General features: G+C 39.8%; 1 protein-coding gene and 1 long non-coding RNA gene across 6 annotated transcripts in view; one reads left to right on the top strand and one right to left on the bottom strand.

Annotated features, from left to right (window-relative positions):
- Window positions 1-17,678, top strand: part of NELL1 (neural EGFL like 1) — a 379,806-nt gene that overhangs the window by 356,622 nt on the left and 5,506 nt on the right. For all 4 annotated transcript variants that reach the window (XM_081882839.1, XM_081882838.1, XM_081882841.1 and 1 more), the window contains 3 exons: window positions 5,256-5,449; window positions 12,834-13,010; window positions 16,492-16,716. In XM_081882839.1, the coding sequence (XP_081738965.1) occupies window positions 5,256-5,449; window positions 12,834-13,010; window positions 16,492-16,716 (596 nt within the window). The remainder of the gene's footprint in view (window positions 1-5,255; window positions 5,450-12,833; window positions 13,011-16,491; window positions 16,717-17,678) is intronic.
- The window catches only part of LOC309353760, a 53,637-nt gene continuing 41,414 nt past the window's right edge, over window positions 5,456-17,678 (bottom strand). Inside the window, exons 5-9 of one of the 2 annotated variants that reach the window (XR_014162002.1) lie at window positions 16,467-16,613; window positions 10,897-11,000; window positions 7,922-8,076; window positions 6,431-7,670; window positions 5,456-5,639 (exon numbers count right to left, since the gene is read on the bottom strand). This is a non-coding gene — a long non-coding RNA (uncharacterized lncRNA). The remainder of the gene's footprint in view (window positions 5,640-6,430; window positions 7,671-7,921; window positions 8,077-10,896; window positions 11,001-16,466; window positions 16,614-17,678) is intronic. The other variant, XR_014162001.1, reaches the window with a different exon arrangement.

The following is a 17,678-nucleotide window of genomic DNA, read 5'->3' on the forward strand; positions in this document are numbered from 1 at the left end:
TTTGGTTGGTGCAAAAGGCTGTTTTGATATTGTGTTTATGGAGGATTTTGCTAATTTTATCTGTAGTGCCCTTGATATAAGGAAGGAGGGCCATGCCATTGTTTTCTTCTGTGTCTTGGTTTTTGGGGGGTGTTTCTTTTTGGATTAGCTTCGTAACCCTGTTTTGCTGGTATCCATTGGCAATTAACACATTTGAGAGATTCTGTAACTCAGTTGTCAAGTGGTCTTTGTCAGCCAGGCGTTTGGTTCTGGAGATGAGAGTCTTGGCTACGGAGTTTATTTGTGCAGGGTGGTGGTGTGATTGTGCATGTAAGTAGCGGTTGGTGTGTGTTTTTTTCCGGTAGATAGTGTGTCCTAGGGAGCCATCAGGTTTTTTGTAGATTAGGACGTCAAGGAAGGGAAGTTGGTTGTTGGCTTCTATTTCCATAGTGAATTGTATTTTGGGGTGTAGGCTGTTGAGATGTGTGAGGAAGCTATCCAGTTTTTCTTTCCCGTGTGGCCAAATTACAAAGGTGTCGTCAACATATCTGAGCCAAAGTTTGGGTTTGTGTTCTGACTTGTCTAAAGCATTGGTTTCAAAGTGTTCCATGTACAGGTTTGCGATGACCGGTGAGAGGGGTGATCCCATAGGTGCTCCTTCTATCTGTTTGTATCTTTGTCCATTGTGGATGAAGTACGTGTTGGTTAGGCAGTGGTTGGTCAGGTCCAAGATGTATTCGGGGGGATTGTATTTGTTTTGAATGGCTGTCAAGGCTTCATTAATGGGCACTTGTGTGAAGAGAGATACAACATCGAAGCTCACAAGTAGGTCATTAGGATGTAGGTTTTGCTTCTTTATTGTTTCTATGAACTGGAAGGAGTTTGGAACGTGTGAAGAGATGGATTCTGCATAGGGCTGAAGTTGCTTGGCGAGAAATTTAGCGAGATTTTGTAGAGGTGAGCCTATGGAGCTGACTATTGGTCTGAGTGGTGTTCCTTCTTTGTGTATCTTGGGGAGGCCGTAGAGTTTGGGGCATCTGGATGATTTTTCTCTGGGGATGATTCTTAGCTGGATTTCTTCACTGATAGGAGAGGCTTTTATTTTGGATTTGGTGGTTTTTTCCAGATAGGTGGTGGGATCTGTTTTTATAGGTTGGTAGGTAGGATCTTGGAGTAGATTTGATAGTTTTGCTTGGTAGTCCGATGTGTTCATCACAACAGTGGCATTACCTTTGTCTGCTGGGAGAATGATTATGTTGTTGTCTTTCCTCAGGTTGGTGAGTGCTTTCTGTTCTTCTTTGTGTAAATTGCTTCTGGGTGGTTTGCTGGAGCAGAGGATGTTGGTGACTTCAAGTCTGATTTTATTGGCTTCATCTGGGTTGATTTTGGTTAGGCTAGCTTCGACTCCGCATATGATGTTTTCCGTGGGGATGCGTCTCGGGGCGACTGCAAAGTTGAAACCTTTGGAGAGTACTTTGGTTTCAGTTGTGGTGAGGATCCTGTCTGATATGTTATGTACTGTTTGTTTCATGGGTTGTTGTGGAGGGTGGCTGGGCTTCTGGCGTTTCTCTAGTTTGTGGAGTTTGTTGGTGTGTGTGTCTGTCTTATGTGAGGTCTCCGTTTCAGCTCTCCAGACGGCTAGTTGTTTGCATTTGTCCCAGAGTGCAGGGTGGATTTTGTTACAGAGTTTGAGGTGAAGAGTGAGCAGATCTTTGTTGGTTTGGTTTAGTAGGTATCTTTTCTTGTGTAGTTCGTTTCTGATTAGGGATAGTTCAGTTCGTTTCAGGATCCTTTCGGTAGCTGGGGTTTTAGAATGGAATTTAAGTTGGAAGCATGTGGGAATTAAGTTGTTGTCTCGGCAGTTGCGTAGGAACAAGAGATCACATAAGATGGTGGCTCTTCGGACTTCTAGTTTCTCGTAGGTTCTTGTCAGCTGGAAGGTTTCCTCCCCGTAGAGGTGAGATATTTGCTTTCGTAGATTTTCACGGGTACAGGAATGCAGGTTTTGGTGTCCTCGGGTGTCTTCCCGTGTAAAAGTTGGGGTGTCTATGCGACGTTTCGACGAGGTCTCACTCGTCATCTTCAGGCTGGTGCTTTCGGCTTCTTGTTACTGGAACAGAGCAGGATCTCAGTGTTTGAGTTCCTATAAATACTGTTGAGGGGGTGTGGTGTATAGCCTCCAATGTTCTGGGCAGAGAGGAAGTTCCCAGGCTAGTGTGCCTACTTACATGCAGAACACAAGAATGCCGTCAAAAAAGAAGAAAAAACTTCCTCTCTTTTCCAACACATGAAAGAAACAGGACACGAAATTAATTTTGCAGATTCCAAATTGCTCTTTAACATGGAACATCACCACAAGAGAATAATCATGGAAGCCATCGAGATAGAGAAACACCCTCACAACATGAACAAGCGTGATGACACATCCCGCTTGCCAGACATCTGGAAATTAGCCCTCCCCACAAAAACTGACACCAGATCCAGAGGCACACAGAACGCCATCACCAATCAACCACACCAGACCCAAACCCAGACCCTCTCCACAGATAAATTACAGACACCATCCAGTAGCCAAACCATGGTGGCACCTCCGGATGCTGCACCCCCCTGCAATCCCTACACAGATCTGGCTGACACAGGCCACAAAACCACAGCTCGCCCCTATACACGAAGCCAAGCCAGAGCACAACTAAGTGCAGTACAGCCATCTTCTCAGAAAAACTCTTCACAAAGTTCAAGAGGTCAAGACACAAAGACTTTAGCAACTAATCCACACCTAATGACCCACCTAAGTGGTACTCAGGATATCACTCAAGAAATCACTCAAGATATCCCTCAAGTAATTAAGGAACAAAAGAAGAAAAGGCACACTAGCCTGGGAACTTCCTCTCTGCCCAGAACATTGGAGGCTATACACCACACCCCCTCAACAGTATTTATAGGAACTCAAACACTGAGATCCTGCTCTGTTCCAGTAACAAGAAGCCGAAAGCACCAGCCTGAAGATGACGAGTGAGACCTCGTCGAAACGTCGCATAGACACCCCAACTTTTACACGGGAAGACACCCGAGGACACCAAAACCTGCATTCCTGTACCCGTGAAAATCTACGAAAGCATATATATATATATATATATATATATATATATATATATATATATATATATATATATATATCTCAGAATAGGAAGTCTAATTGTGTCATTAGCATTGTAGCTAAAAATAGATTTGTGCAAATGGGGCTCATATGTTTTGCTGCTTTTCTGCAGTATTTAATTAACATTGCCACATCTCTAAGAGGAAATGAACCAGTAATTTTTGTTTGCTGCTGAAATGTCTACATGCAAACTTTTGAGCTGCTCATTGAGCTCCAGTGGAACAAATAGGACAATCCGAAAGGGTAGGCAGAGGGGAACAAAGGGGGACTAACTCCCTTTTCCTGTGTCCTTCCAGATAGGGCAGAAGGTGGGATGGTGCTTTCCTATTTTCCTGTTCTAAGTGGCTGTTGCTATTATTATTTTGTTTGTTTGTTTCTGGGGGTTTCCTTGTTTTTGAGAAACTTTTCCCTTACAAAGAATTTAATGGGAGTGGAATAAATTATGCCAGTTTAGGACAGATCTGCAACCTTGCCTAGAACACCCCTTGTGAGCACCTCCTTTTCACTGTTCAGTGTTGGAAAGGAACCTTCTGCAGGAACTTTTCCACAACCTTCAACACCTTCCTCTCCAAAGGTGGACTTTTCTCTCCTCCTCCCCTTAGGGAGATCTGATGGGTCCTAGGGTCTCAGGGACGATATGACTGCAATCTAAGACAAAACAAATTGTGAGCTAAAAAAGGACACAGTGTAAGTGATATTGTTGAGCTTCTGAATCCCCCATCCTCAAAGGCTCTTTTTTTAACCTACAGGTAGGGTCACAATTCTGTCTTCTATGCAGCTTTCAGTTAAATATATTGTTGTAACTTATTATTATGCTTCTCCATATTGGTGTAGTTTGCACTTCCTCAGCTAAAATATGTGTGTGTGAATGACTGGATGATCCCTGAACTGAAAATATTTTCAACTTCACGAATTCTTCTCATCATATAAAGAGACAATATCATCTCTGCTCATTTCCTCAATTGGCCTGCAAAGCACACTAGCTGTGAAAGTTGTAAACAGGGCTGTTGTTGCAGAATTATTATTGTGAGTGACTCTTGTCTAGAGAGCAAGTGCTACTTTGCTAATGCTCTGTAATTAGATCCACACTAATTTGTCCGTGCCACTTGAATACAAGCCCAGAATAGAGAGACATTAGAAATACGTTTTGCTCTGGATTCCTTTGGGGTTAGAATAAGTGCGTCTTCTAACCAAGAAATATGAGGTGGATTTTCTGTTTCACTTTTATTGCTACTAACCTAAATTTCAGCTTGAGAGGACTGTCTTATTTCTGCTAAAGACAGGTGTTTTATTTCATCTGTAATAGTAATTGGTTCATATATTATCTTAGCTGTGTCTCTTACGTATGAACAGTATAGCGTTGGGGGAGTAAAACACATAAGAGACCAAGTAGGCATATTTAATTGCTCGTGTGAGTAGTTTCCTTGTGTCAGCAGTACAGCATTGGAGGAAAGAAGTCTCTGAAATTAGATTATTTGTGATAAAATAATATAACCCTTACTTTTTTAAAAAAAACAACCAAAACACTCAAGGCCAAATTGCCTAAAGGTTTATTCATGACACTTTCCCTTTCCTCCAGAATGTATGTCTGGCTTTTATTTTTTCATGCCCTGCTTCTAACATGGGAAAACCCTACGACTGCTGTTAGCATGGAAGTGTATTTGCCCATGCAAAAGCTTACTTATGTCCTTACTACTTCCTTTTCCTGTACAAATCCAAGAATAGCCTGCTACTTAGGAGCAATTTACTCCTACTCAGTATGTTTTTTAAAAAGACAACTACTGGCCCCCTTCCGTTATTTTATTTTTTTAAAATATCATTCTTTTATGCCCTCGAGAGGCAACATAATCTCTTAACCAATAAGCATCTAGGAAGAGTTATAATAATGCAGGAACAGAAGTTTCTAAAAGTTGTTTCTTATTTCTTTTACTTGGTTTTGATTCAACTTGAGAAATAACCTTTTTAAAGAAATCATTTTTAAGAGTGTGGGTGTAGAAAGTATATATGCTCTTAGCAAAGCAGGCCTACAAATCCAGTCTCAAGTAAATACTTGATGTTCCCAAAGAACTATGGATCACACAACTTGCTGAAGCCCAATAAACTCTTCTGTATTGTGCAGATATTGATGAATGTGCCTTGAGGACTCACACTTGCTGGAATGACTCCGCCTGTGTGAACCTGGCAGGAGGATTTGATTGCCTCTGTCCATCTGGACCATCCTGCACTGGTGACTGCACACATGAAGGAGGCTTGAAACGGAATGGCCAAGTATGGACACTGAAGAAAGACAGGTGTTCTGTTTGCTCTTGTAAGGTAAGTTCCTGTTTGATTTATTTTTTTTACTCTTTTAATAATCCAATTTCTACTTTTCCTTGCATATTTTTTAAAATAAGAAACCCATTTTAAAAGAACTAAATCCATGTCAGACTGTAGGCTGAATTCTTCCAAAATCACCTGGGCTCCCCCTGGAGAGTAGTAATCTGAATTAATCTTTTCTTGATTCCTTAAAAAAACCCAAAGCAAATTCACTCTAGCAAGCAGGTTTGCATCAATGCAAAACTGGTATGAGAAAACAACAAGTAAACCTCCCGGTCTATACAACTCTTCTATTTATGAAACTGTGAGAAGAAACTTCAGTGCCCTGGGACAGTTGTAGGTGACTGATAAGATGAACACTGCTGGATGCTAAAAATTACATTTAAGGGAAACCTTTCCCTGTATGATAGATAGCCCTCACTCATACTTTTCACTCATGCCTTTCAAACAAAAGTGCCCTCACCAGCAGAGGTTTGTATGGTGGCAGCAACACACACAACATTTATAGTTCATTGGTATTCAGGGCATTGTTGCAGGAATCCATAAAACCCGTAAGGTAAATCATTATTATAATCACAAAAATCACCCAGGGAGCTTGTTGTAGAGATGGAATTTGGACTGGGAATTTCCTAGTTCACAATTGTGCTACATTAGCGCTCATAGAGAATTATGTTTGAGACTCTATAAAGGTCAAAAGTGGTGAATTTGTGAAATATGAAATTTACTTGGAATATATGTATCAGAAATATTTGCAACAGAAGCAATCTCCACTACTCTCCAGTTGTATTGCATTTTGGAACACTGGGAATAATAGGAACCCAAAAATGGCTCAGTAAACTTATTTATTTCATAAAATGTATACACCACTTGAAAACTTTAAAGTGTTTTACAAAAGAAAAAAACAGTAAAATCAAGAAAAAATCATAACCATACTTAAAAACATACAAAAGTCAAAATACTAAAACATATTAAAATTACCTCAACTTGTTTGCACGTCTCCAGAAGGACTGCTTCACAGTCAGGAAGAAGTTATTGAGAATATATTTTGAGGAACGAAATAGGGGTAATACCACCATAAAGAGCTACAATATCATCATTTGGTGGGAGCATCTCAACTTTTCTGAGCATTCCAAGTCCTAGTGAAGGTATAATATGACTATGCTAAGGCCAGCATATACTGTTTATGGGTCTTAATACAGTTTATTGCTAGTTAGTCAGGACTATTTATTAAAAGTTATTTTAATATTCTATAACAATTGGCTCTAGTAAATTATGTATGAATTTTTCTACAGTGCCTTAATTGAAACAGAGTCTGGTATCTTTCACATAAAATAAAACCTCTTTCCATAAAATGTTCTGTTGAATGTACTCTTAGCTCGCTGAAATAGATAACAAAATCCTAATTGTCCCAACACTGCTTCATATGTGAATGTGGAATTAGATCGTCCACCCCATGGCCAATGATATCCAATTCTGGCATAATGTGCCCAGGTTCGGACCATGTGAAGACACCTTTTTAAAATAATAATAATAATATTTCATAGATAAGTGAGGAAGGGATTGCTGCAGCAATCCACCAGACATAATATTTCATCTAATCCTCTCTAAACATTCTGGGTTTTGTTCCCATGAATGAGGGCAGAATTTGCTAAAACATTAAAATTCTAACAGCTTAATTAGTTGAGTGCATTCATTACCCAAAGTAGCCTGAAGTAGATTTTCTCTGCTTTCTCAGAGTACATCCCTCAAGCCTTATGTGAATTATAACAGCATTGGCGGAGCTGTGTTGTCTTTAATCCTGTTTTCTCTCCCCCCCCCCCCCAAATAAAGCAGCTTTACTGACTTACTAGTATGGAAGCTAGTGTTCCCTGAAAAGAGATTCCCAAGATAGACAATATATGGGGGAAGACATGATTTAAATAGTGATGTGCATATTTTCATCTGCTTGATTCAAAGTGGATCTCAACAAACCAAATTGCTTGGCCATCGTATGGCTTACCTTTGTGTTAAAAAAAAAACTGGTGCACAATATGCAAATGGAAGGCGCCCCCTTCCATTTGCAGAAGTGTCTTTGGTCTGATGCAGACCTCTGCTGATGGAAAGCAGGAAAGGTAATCTTCATATTCTTCCTTCTCTCTGTAGCCTCCCATATCACCTTCTAGGCAGTTCTGGGGTGTTCCCCAGCCCCCAGGAGCAGATTTTCAGAGGGCCAAGATGGCTGAAGGGGGCAAAGAAGGAATCAGCCAAAATTCCCTTCTTTCTGTTAGCGGTGGAATCCACTGCACCTTTAATATAACAGACAAACTGGATTCCACTCTGAATATTTAGAAACGTACCATGTGCTTATTTTTCGAACCCAGTTGCAAATTCTGGCCCCATGACAAGCAGCAGAACAAGAGTCTAAACATTCCCTCAAACTCCTACCTGTGAACCTCCCCTCTAATACCTTGCCTGTCTTTTTCAACATACCAGGCAGTTGTGGTAATGGGAGGTCCTCTCTTGAGGCCTCTCTGTTTCTTCCTCTCTCCCTTTTGGTGTCTTTAATGCAGTGCATCATTGTGCCAGGGATTCTGGGATTTATCATTCTTCAGGCACCCGAGGCCTTCATATGTCTGTTAAGCATCCTGGAAAATACATACCCTAGGTTATGGAGCACAATATCTACACTATGAACTTGAGATGGGTGAACTTTGGAAAATTTGCTTTGGATTCACTTGGAAATAATTTGAGGTTCTCCCCTCCCCCTGCCAAACCAGGAAAAGCTTTCCAAGTCAATTCAGGGGTGGAAATATGGGAGGTTGTATTCCTTCTACCACCACAATTTATCATGCCTGCACCTCTTTATTATGGCCCCATTAAACAGAGTAGCTTGCATTATATTGAATTGGGCAAGAATAAAGGTGCACCAGCGAGGACGGGGAAAGAAGCCAACGCTGTGAGTCATCTTTCAACATTACACCTTCTTCTACAGTGTCTTTTGCCTGCCCCTGTATAAATAAATAAATAGAGCCATTATTCCATATGGGAGTGATGAAAGACCCTGCAGGGACAAAATACAAAAGTGGTAATGAGGATCCCATGCCTCACGGGGCCCTTGGCTTCTCCCTCACATTTGTTCTTTGCCCCTACAGTGGCTTCAGCGCTCTTTACTGGATGTAAAGAAGAAACAGAGCTCCGTTTTATTCAGTAGGTGTAAAGTGAGCAAGCAGTTCTTCTGCTTGGATTTTCTGAGGCAGGCTTAATGAGCTCCAGAGTTCTTTTCCCTGCCTGACTCAGGGGAACTTCAGCAGCATCTCCAAAGACTTGGGCACCATGGATAACCACATTTCCAAGGGTCCTTGGCACCTGGAATGCTACTGTTTAATGCTCATCATGCCAGGGAGAAAGGAAGGGGGGCCTCACCAGCAACAACTCTCCATTGTGACCCACCACCAGTTAATAGAGAAGAAGGTGATCCACTCTAGTGGCAGTGATCCTGGCAATGGAACTGAGAAACCAATTATGATCTGGGTTCAAATTTAATTGCACTTCAAGCTTGGGTTTTAATCACTTGAGGAGGAAGTAGTTAAGTTCACCATTAAGAGTCCCCCTTTCCGGACTTGGGAATGAGCATACAAGCAATACTTGACAGGTCTCATTTATTGATATAAACCACCCTACTAGTAATGAATGGAAGTGCACTTGTGATTTTAATTGATTCCTTGAACCTGTGCTTATAATTTATAGAAATTTAGTTTTGGAAAGGATCCTGGGATCTGTAGTTTGTTAAGAGTGCTGGGGTAGTATCTCTATGAGGGGTAAACTATAGCACCATGATTTTAAACCAGAAAAATTGTCTCCTTTGGAAAGTTCTGGACTCTCCTTCCTTGGAGGTTTCTAAGCAGAGATTGAATGGCCAGCTGTCATGAAAGCTTTGGTTGAGATTCCTGCATTGTAGGGGGTTGGACTAGATGTCCCTTGGGGTCCATTCCAATTCTATTATTCATCTAACTTTTAAAATAACTTGTTACACAAATTCACCACCAGTTTTCCTTTATCTAAACCTCTGATTATTCCAAGGTATTAGCTGCTTTCTTGTCACTGGGCTCAAATGACATTCTTTTTGTAACTTCTCTTGGTGTAATTAGTTGAAGTACAGGTGTAGTGGTGTTTGGTAGTGGTCATAGTGATGTTGGTCACTGCGGCTCGTTTTTCGTTCTTATTTTATCAGATGAAGAGAGACTAGATTTCCCACTTGTTCAGTCTGTGCACATAGTGGAAGAATTATTTAGAAATTGCTGAGGTTATTTTAAGAGATGGATATTTGACACTCCAAAGCAACAAGAGACTTTGTGCAGCGGAAAAGGCTACATATTTGTGACACTGAAATATTGGGGTCAAATTGCTCTCTGTAGAGTGCAGAGTGAACAGGTCTGTATACAAAACATAGAATACTACGAGAGGCATAATAATTCCAATGATACTGAAAACTGTGTTGGAAAAATATGAAATTCTAATTAAGTCCAAATACCAGTTACATCAAGTATATGGACTAGGTTGCACTACATATTTAATTTGAATAATTTAATTTCAGTATCACTAATGAACCATTGCAAAACTTGAGTGATGCTGAACTCTGCTGCATTGCCCTCACAGGTGGTAGCAAAAATGTCTTTTTAAAAAGGGGGAAAATGAATACCAAAATGAAACAGATGCAAATAAAACATGAAGTGAAACACTTAAACAATAATAATAACCACCCACTGCAAGACATGAAAGGAACTAGCCTTTGGCTAACCATAGGCATCTTGAAAGTGGTTTTTTGTTTGCTTGCTTGCTTTGTTTTTGTGTGGGGAGACACACTGTAATGTTCAGGCACATTGTTCTGCATAGAATTCAGGGTTGCTGTTTTATTTTTGTTTTTAAAGAAATAATGCAAAACTCCTAATTCTAATTCCACTTTTGAAACAAAACAAGGCTATTCCAAACTCCAAAATCTGGACAGAAATTTGATTGATAAGAACTGGAAGCATCCCTTTCTCAGATGTCTGGATGTGCCCCTGAATTTTTACTAGGCACTAAATCTTTGCTAGGCTGCTTCTAATATTCCAGGGTTCCACAGCTATGAAGGCTAGAAATACTTTTCTTATTAATAAAACCAGTTGCAACCTTTTATGAAATGGTTCCTGATTGCTTCAATTTGTTTATCTGCACTGGTATAAGCAGTGCTTTTCTTCTAGAAGAAAATGTGCCTGTACTGCATATGCTTGAGTACCCCCAGGGGGGAAAGCACTGGGTGTAAGATTCTTTCATACATGAAAACCAGCATTCTTGCTCTTTGAAACATGGGCAACGTTTGAGCTCAGGGTGAAGTAGCTGTGTGACAACGTAGCTTGACATTTACTATGCCACTGATAACTGATGTACATTTTCACATTTGAACTGCAAATTTACTGTACTCTCACCTGGAGATAATGGTTGTCTCTTTAGAAGTTCAGCAGCACAGAGGGTCTCAGCAGCTGCTGTGCCAGCTACTTCTCAGGTCTACCTGTCTCTCTTCTTCACCCTACTGTAGGAAGCACAACTTTGAGAGATAGTATTGCCTATGAGTAGGTGGGCTGAAAACCCTGTTCTTAAAAGCAGTTGGGTGGGGGTGGGTTTTTTTGTTTTGCTTGAATTAACCGTTCAGCAAACGAAGAACCCACTACCTAATTTGAAATAATTCATTAGTATTCTAGATTTCAGTTCAATGCTATGCATGTAAAAGCACTGAAATTATTTATTCACCTATAATAACAGGTAGAGTTTCCAGCACAATAATTCCTATAATTATCATCCTCACAATTTGAATAAACTCATTTTCCCTTTTCCATCAAGCCAACGCATACTTTCTTTTTTTACATTTTAAAACAATATTGCTCTAGTTATCACAAGGATTGTAATTTAATCTGTAGCCACTGAAATGTGCAGGATCCTATGCAAGGAGTAAATATTTAGCAGTTGTGGTATTAAAGCTTCATTTCCGAGAGGTATAAATAAAAAGTTTTTCAAAAATGAGTCTGAGAGCATGAGCCAATCTGGAGTGAAGCACTTTTACATCCTGATTTCAGCGAGAAAGGAATGTGAAATTGTGCTGAGTTGTTAGATATGATGACATAGTCTCTACTACTTCCTCTGTTGGACTGTAAGTCAAGCTGAAAAAACCCAACAACAACATAACTAGATATAACTGAAGGTGAAAGGATGATAGGTTCCTCCATTAACTTGCTGTATTAAATTCCTCTGACGGGCCTGGTTTTGCAGTGTAATGCATTTTTGTTAAATTAATGGTGCCACCTGTTCAGCCACAAAATTATTGAAGATATTATCTCTACAATTACATGGTTATTCAAAAATTTGTGAAGAAAATTGTTGCTTCATGATACGCATTATGTGACTAATAGAAACGTTTATTCATTCAGAATGCACCCAAGAAACTATTTGCAAGGGCAATGGTTTAAAGTGGTAAAGTTGAGAACTTTTCCATTCACACATAGCTTCCAAATAGAAATAATCTTGTCTTTGATGTCTGTGGGAATACTCATAGTATTTATTTAAGGCATCCCAGAACTAGGATCAATGTGAATCTGGATATTCAATGGGTGTCACTCTGCTGGTGAAAGTCATCTATCAATAGAAAGTAGAGATAGGCAGTTTACAGCTGAGAGGTCTGCTGGAGTATATTTAGGGGGAGGAGGGGTGGGAAGAAGAGTTGCTGATATTGCTTCCTCCCCATTCCAGCAATGGAAGCAATGTCTGTAAGTGGAGCAACATACACTGCATTTCACCCAACAGTTGGTGCCATCATAGAACAGTTGCCATCAGAATCCTTGCCAGTTTTCACTCTTAAGTCCACATGGCACTGAGTCCAACATGAATTTCTTACTTGGGTGTTTATTGCTAATGCATCAGTTGAAAGCAAAGAAAAGTACATGAATGTTTATGAACAAATATTCTTGCTTCTTTGAATAAATAGCTTTGCAATACATTCAAACACTAAATTTAGGATTGTTTCCAAAGGTGCTCCATCACATTTGGAAGGCAAAAGTGAAACTAAATCCAGAGGTGGTCTTCCATTTATGCAAGAGTCTGTGCAACCTCATTCACAAGCAGAACTATGAGAATTGCTATAGAAGATTTTTTAAAAAATAATACTGCATCACCTCTTGCCTGTTATAGAACAACGAGCATGGTATGAGTTTCTGAAATGTGACTATTGAGTTTCCCAATCACTTATATTTGTGAACTGTATCATGAGTAATACTATAAAATGCAAATTGCTAACATGCATTGCTAGGCACTGCCCCAATTTGATCTATCCGTTATTTAGAAACACTTAATGATAACGATTGTTTCTTGACAGGATGGCAAAATATTCTGTCGACGAACTACCTGTGATTGTCAGAATCCCAGTGTTGATTTCTTCTGCTGCCCAGAATGTGATACCAGAGTCACCAGTCAATGTTTAGATCAGAATGGGCACAAGCTGTACCGAAGTGGAGACAATTGGACATACAGCTGTCAACAGTGCCGCTGTCTGGTATGTAAGCCAAAAAAATATTTTTCTTAAGAGATGCAAGAGAGGTAAGAGATTGATATGGAAACGCCATATTGAAAAATAAAAAATGCACACTCTTCTCTTCTCATGACACAAAATACAGTATGGAAAGCTCTATACAGTGGTACCTTGGTTCTCAAATGTAATCTGTTCCGGAAGACTATTTGAGTTCTGAAACATTTGAAAACCGAGGTGCAAAGGGCTGCCTGCAAATTCAGTTGAGAAACACGCAGCGGAAGCATTTACTTCTGGGTTTTCAGCATCTGGGTTCTGAAACGTTCGTCAACGGACACGTTCGAGAACGAAGGTACCACTGTACATATATTCTAAGGTACATAACATGAAGTAGCAAGTTTTTAAAAGGTGCTTATTTGACTTACTTCTTCAACATAAATGCAGCATCTTCAAAGGCACTACAATGTTCACCATTTTGGTCTGGGCATGAGGAAAAAATTTAAAGCTTCCACCAGCTTTATTTTGTGTCTCTTCCTCTGCAACGTATTATTCTGAACATTTCACAAAGGTAGAGGTTAGAGGGGTCATCATGAATTAAAGACCATCAAGATTTATGCACACAAAGGATTGATCTCTTCACCTTACAGAATACATACATGTTAAGACTATAAGAAGCAGAACTATATTTTACTTTAGCCTAGGGGGAACATTTGCATACCAAATTGTCCAGGAAAGCCTGCCGGTTTTAAAAAGAAAATGCCTATTGCTGCTGAAACAAGTTTGGAGGTAATAGCAGGTTTTATTGAGGAAACAGATAGCTGTATTTCTAAATTGAAAACTGCGAGAGGGCTTTGCTGTCTAGTTCAGTTACTGTGCCCTGATCCAGCTGGGGCTTCCTAGGGATGATTGCACAAACATATATACATGCAAATGTGTGCTGCTCATGCACATTCTTAGGCTGAAAAGCCCCAACCAGGAACTCCAAATATTTGTTTGGGGGAACAACTGAATTCAACATTTTTAGTTGGTGGACCCTTCTTCATTAGAGGCTTTTAAGGAGAGACTGGATGGCTATCCATTAGTGATGCCATGTGGAATCCCTGTGTCAACAGAGGGATGGAGATTCTCCCAAAATGTCATTATCAGTATTTAGAAATTAAGGCCAGAAAATGTGGCTTCTCAGTGTCAAAATCTGTGTAGTGCAGCAGCTAAGAGCCTGACTGTGAATAAGGAAATCACTACAGGAAATCTTGCCTCTGCTGTTAATTCATTCTGTTGCTTTTGGCAACTCATCCCCTCTGCAGTCTTTGTCATGTAATATGGAAATAATACTACCCAAAGCAATTGTAAAGATTACTAATACTATGTAATATCAAAATCACTATTGTGATATTGGAACCTTTTACAATATATCTGCAGAAAGAACAACAAAAATGGACTTGCTGGCAGGATTTAAATAAACATTTACAATTTTATTTACAGAGAACAAGAAATATAACAACGTGATAAGATAGAATGTATCATTTAATGTAATAAACCAGAAATGGAAGCTGAGGGAAGTGAACAGGGAGGGGGGAGTTAAAAAATGAATGTTTAGTAATGATATCGGATATTTGTTATGAGAAAAGAAAATCAATAATTTTTTTTAAGAAAAACACTATAACAACTCTGTAAAGGACTATATACATGCTTTGTAGTAGTAGTAGTAGTAGTAGTAGTAGTAGTAGTAATATACGTAATGCTCGGAAATGGGGGGGTGGAATCACTTGGGTCCAAAGTACAGGGCTTTTCAGTGCCACATAGCAATTCACTAAAGTGATTTCAGAGCTTCAAAAACATCTGGTGATGCACAGCATAAGTAACTAAAGATTGTCACAAGCAAAGCACGTTCTTTTTCTCCAAAGAATTCTAGGAACTATAGTTTACCCTTCACAGAGCAACCTTTAACAAACTACAGTGCCCATAATTCTTTGAGAGGGGCGAAGTGCTTTAAAGGTATAGTGTGTATGTTGCCTAATACAGTTTATCAGATCCTGATACCATAGGATGCATTACTGCGGGGGGGGGGGGGGAGGATCTCCATACTTCATCTTGTGAGAACTTGACAGTGTGATTCCATGCTTGCTTACTCAAAAGAAAGCTCCTGGACTTCTTTTGGACAAAGAACATATAATCTAACACTTAAAGCAAAACAAAATCCTAACAGTAGCAAATGCACAATATGCTACATGTTTAAACTGGCAGCAATAAAACTAAGTGTTAGACGTTAAAAGACTTCTGAAATAATAATAAGGAATGTTCCTGTTCCTCCAAGAGGAGTGCAACCGCGTCCAGAATAGGTTGAATCACCTTACCTTTCTCACCAGTGACTTTGTCTAATCTGAATTTCATGGCATTTTTGGTTGCAAATGCTGCAGAGTAATGCAATGAATTATTTATCATTGTATCCTGAGGTGTCAGTTATCATATGATTTCTGGATGAGTTAACTACTGTGTCATTACTACATAGCATTTAGCCTTAACACTGTAAATAGCTAGTGGCAGTACTGCAGTACTGATGTGATAATACGGTTCATGGTTTCCTTTTGTTAAAATGAGTAGTTTACATAGGCTCGTAAATTGCTTAAAGAACGTAAGAAGAGTCTGCTGGATCAGGCCAATGGCCCAACTTGGCCAGCATCCTGTTCTCAGTGGCCAGCCAGATGCCTGTGGGAAACCAGCAAGCAATTTGTGCTGAAGATACACATCTGCATAACACGGCTATGAAATCAAAACAAAAATGTGCTTCAGAATTCAACCATTTGTGGCTTTTCATTCAGAAGCTCTATATTATCACATCACCCGGTTCAGCAAATGAGTTTCATATACAGTCGTACCTTGGTTGTCAAACGCCCTGGAACTCGGACGTTTTGGCTCCCGAATGCCGCAAACCCGGAAGTAATTGTTTCAGTTTGCAAATGTTCTTTTGGAACTTGAACGTCCAACTGGGCTTCCTCGGCTTCTGATTGGCTGCAGGAGCTTCCTGCAGCCAACCAGAAGCTGTGATTTGGAAGTCAAACACTTTGGTTTTGGAAGTCGAACGGACTTCCGCAATGGATTCCATTTGACTTCCAAGGTGCAACTGTACAGCAGCATGTCATAGCCACATCCCTGGTTGGAGGTCTGCATTTATCCATCAGAGATGTGTGCATGGTCCTTAACCTGCTGTAAATTTGGTGCCCAGAAGCACTGCACAGTTTAGACTACTGCCAGATCAGAATATGCCTATTTTGTAAGTGAATTTTAGTTAAGAATGGAGAGCTTGTACCCTTCAAGATACTGAGGTACCCAAACTCCCACCAGCCTCTGCTATTATGGGCAACAATGGAATAAGGGGAGTCCTATTCCACCCCAGTTTTAGGTAATAACTCAGGCCTAACAGTAAAAGTTGATCAAAGAAGTAGTTGCTATTGGTGTTTTGTTTCATAGTTTGACATAACTTACTGTGGGTCTCTCTCTGTTTTCACAGGAAGGTGAAGTAGATTGTTGGCCGCTTGCATGCCCCACTCTCACCTGTGACTTCACAGCAATATCTGAAGGCGAATGTTGCCCTCGTTGTGTCAGTGATCCTTGTTTGGCTGATAACATAACCTACGATATCAGAAAAACTTGTCAAGATGGCTATGGAATAGCACGACTCAGTGGCTCCGTATGGACAATGCTCGGGTCTCCTTGTACAACTTGCAAATGCAAGGTATTTGACAGTAAAAAGTGGAGGAGGGGAGGGCGGTACACAGAATTTGTGTGTAGGAGTCAGACTCTTTACCCAGGAAGGTTGCTTTTAGCTGCCACTGACAGCAGTGAGCTGCAATGGAAGAATGAGAATGCAATAACAAAAACTATGCAATTTGTGTAATGGTAATTGTGTGATTATTATCCAGGGAGATAGGGCCAGAAATATTCAGTAGGCTTCTTCTACAACTTTAAAATAGTCTCTCTTAAAGCCCTGCAGGCATTCTTAATATGCATGTAGAATAGTGATGTTAATAACTAGTAAACATTTTAGACATTTATAAATATGTATTTTCAAAAATAACCTGCCTGTTAGCAAGGCAGTTACAGTAATACCAATTGCAGGGTGCAATATATTTATGTTGCATTCATTTTGAATCCCTTTTGCTTCTTGCTCTATTTCCTTACAGAGATGGGCAAAAATTGAAGGTAACGGGAAGAAATATACATTTATTCTCTAAAGCAGGAAAATCAAGAGAAACACAAATCCTATTTTGTAGCTTGGTTTTATAAACTTTCTGGAGTATAATTCACTATTCATGGTGGAATGAATAAAAATGGAATATTAAACAATGGAGACGACAACCCTCAAGCCACACATTTTAGATTAGTGCAGAAATGGCCCATTTGAAGTTGTAAGGTTTCAGAATTGTCACTATAGTCATAATCACTGCCAACAGAATCTAGAATTACTCTGAATTCACTATTAGAGGTGGTCCAGGATACTTTTTTGAGGGTGTGTGTGGTGTTCTGCCACATTTATATTATTTATTTATATTTCAACTTTCTTCCATAGACCTTAAAGTGGCATACATGGTCTTCCTTTTCCCCATTTTATTCACACAGCACTATAAAGTAGGTTAGGCTGTGGCGTAAGGTCACACAATGACTTTCATGGCTGAGTAAGATCTGATCTCTCAAGTT

The sequence above is a fragment of the Podarcis melisellensis genome (assembly GCF_964234715.1).
Source record: "Podarcis melisellensis genome assembly, chromosome: 1".
Classification (NCBI taxonomy): Eukaryota; Metazoa; Chordata; class Lepidosauria; order Squamata; family Lacertidae; genus Podarcis; species Podarcis melisellensis.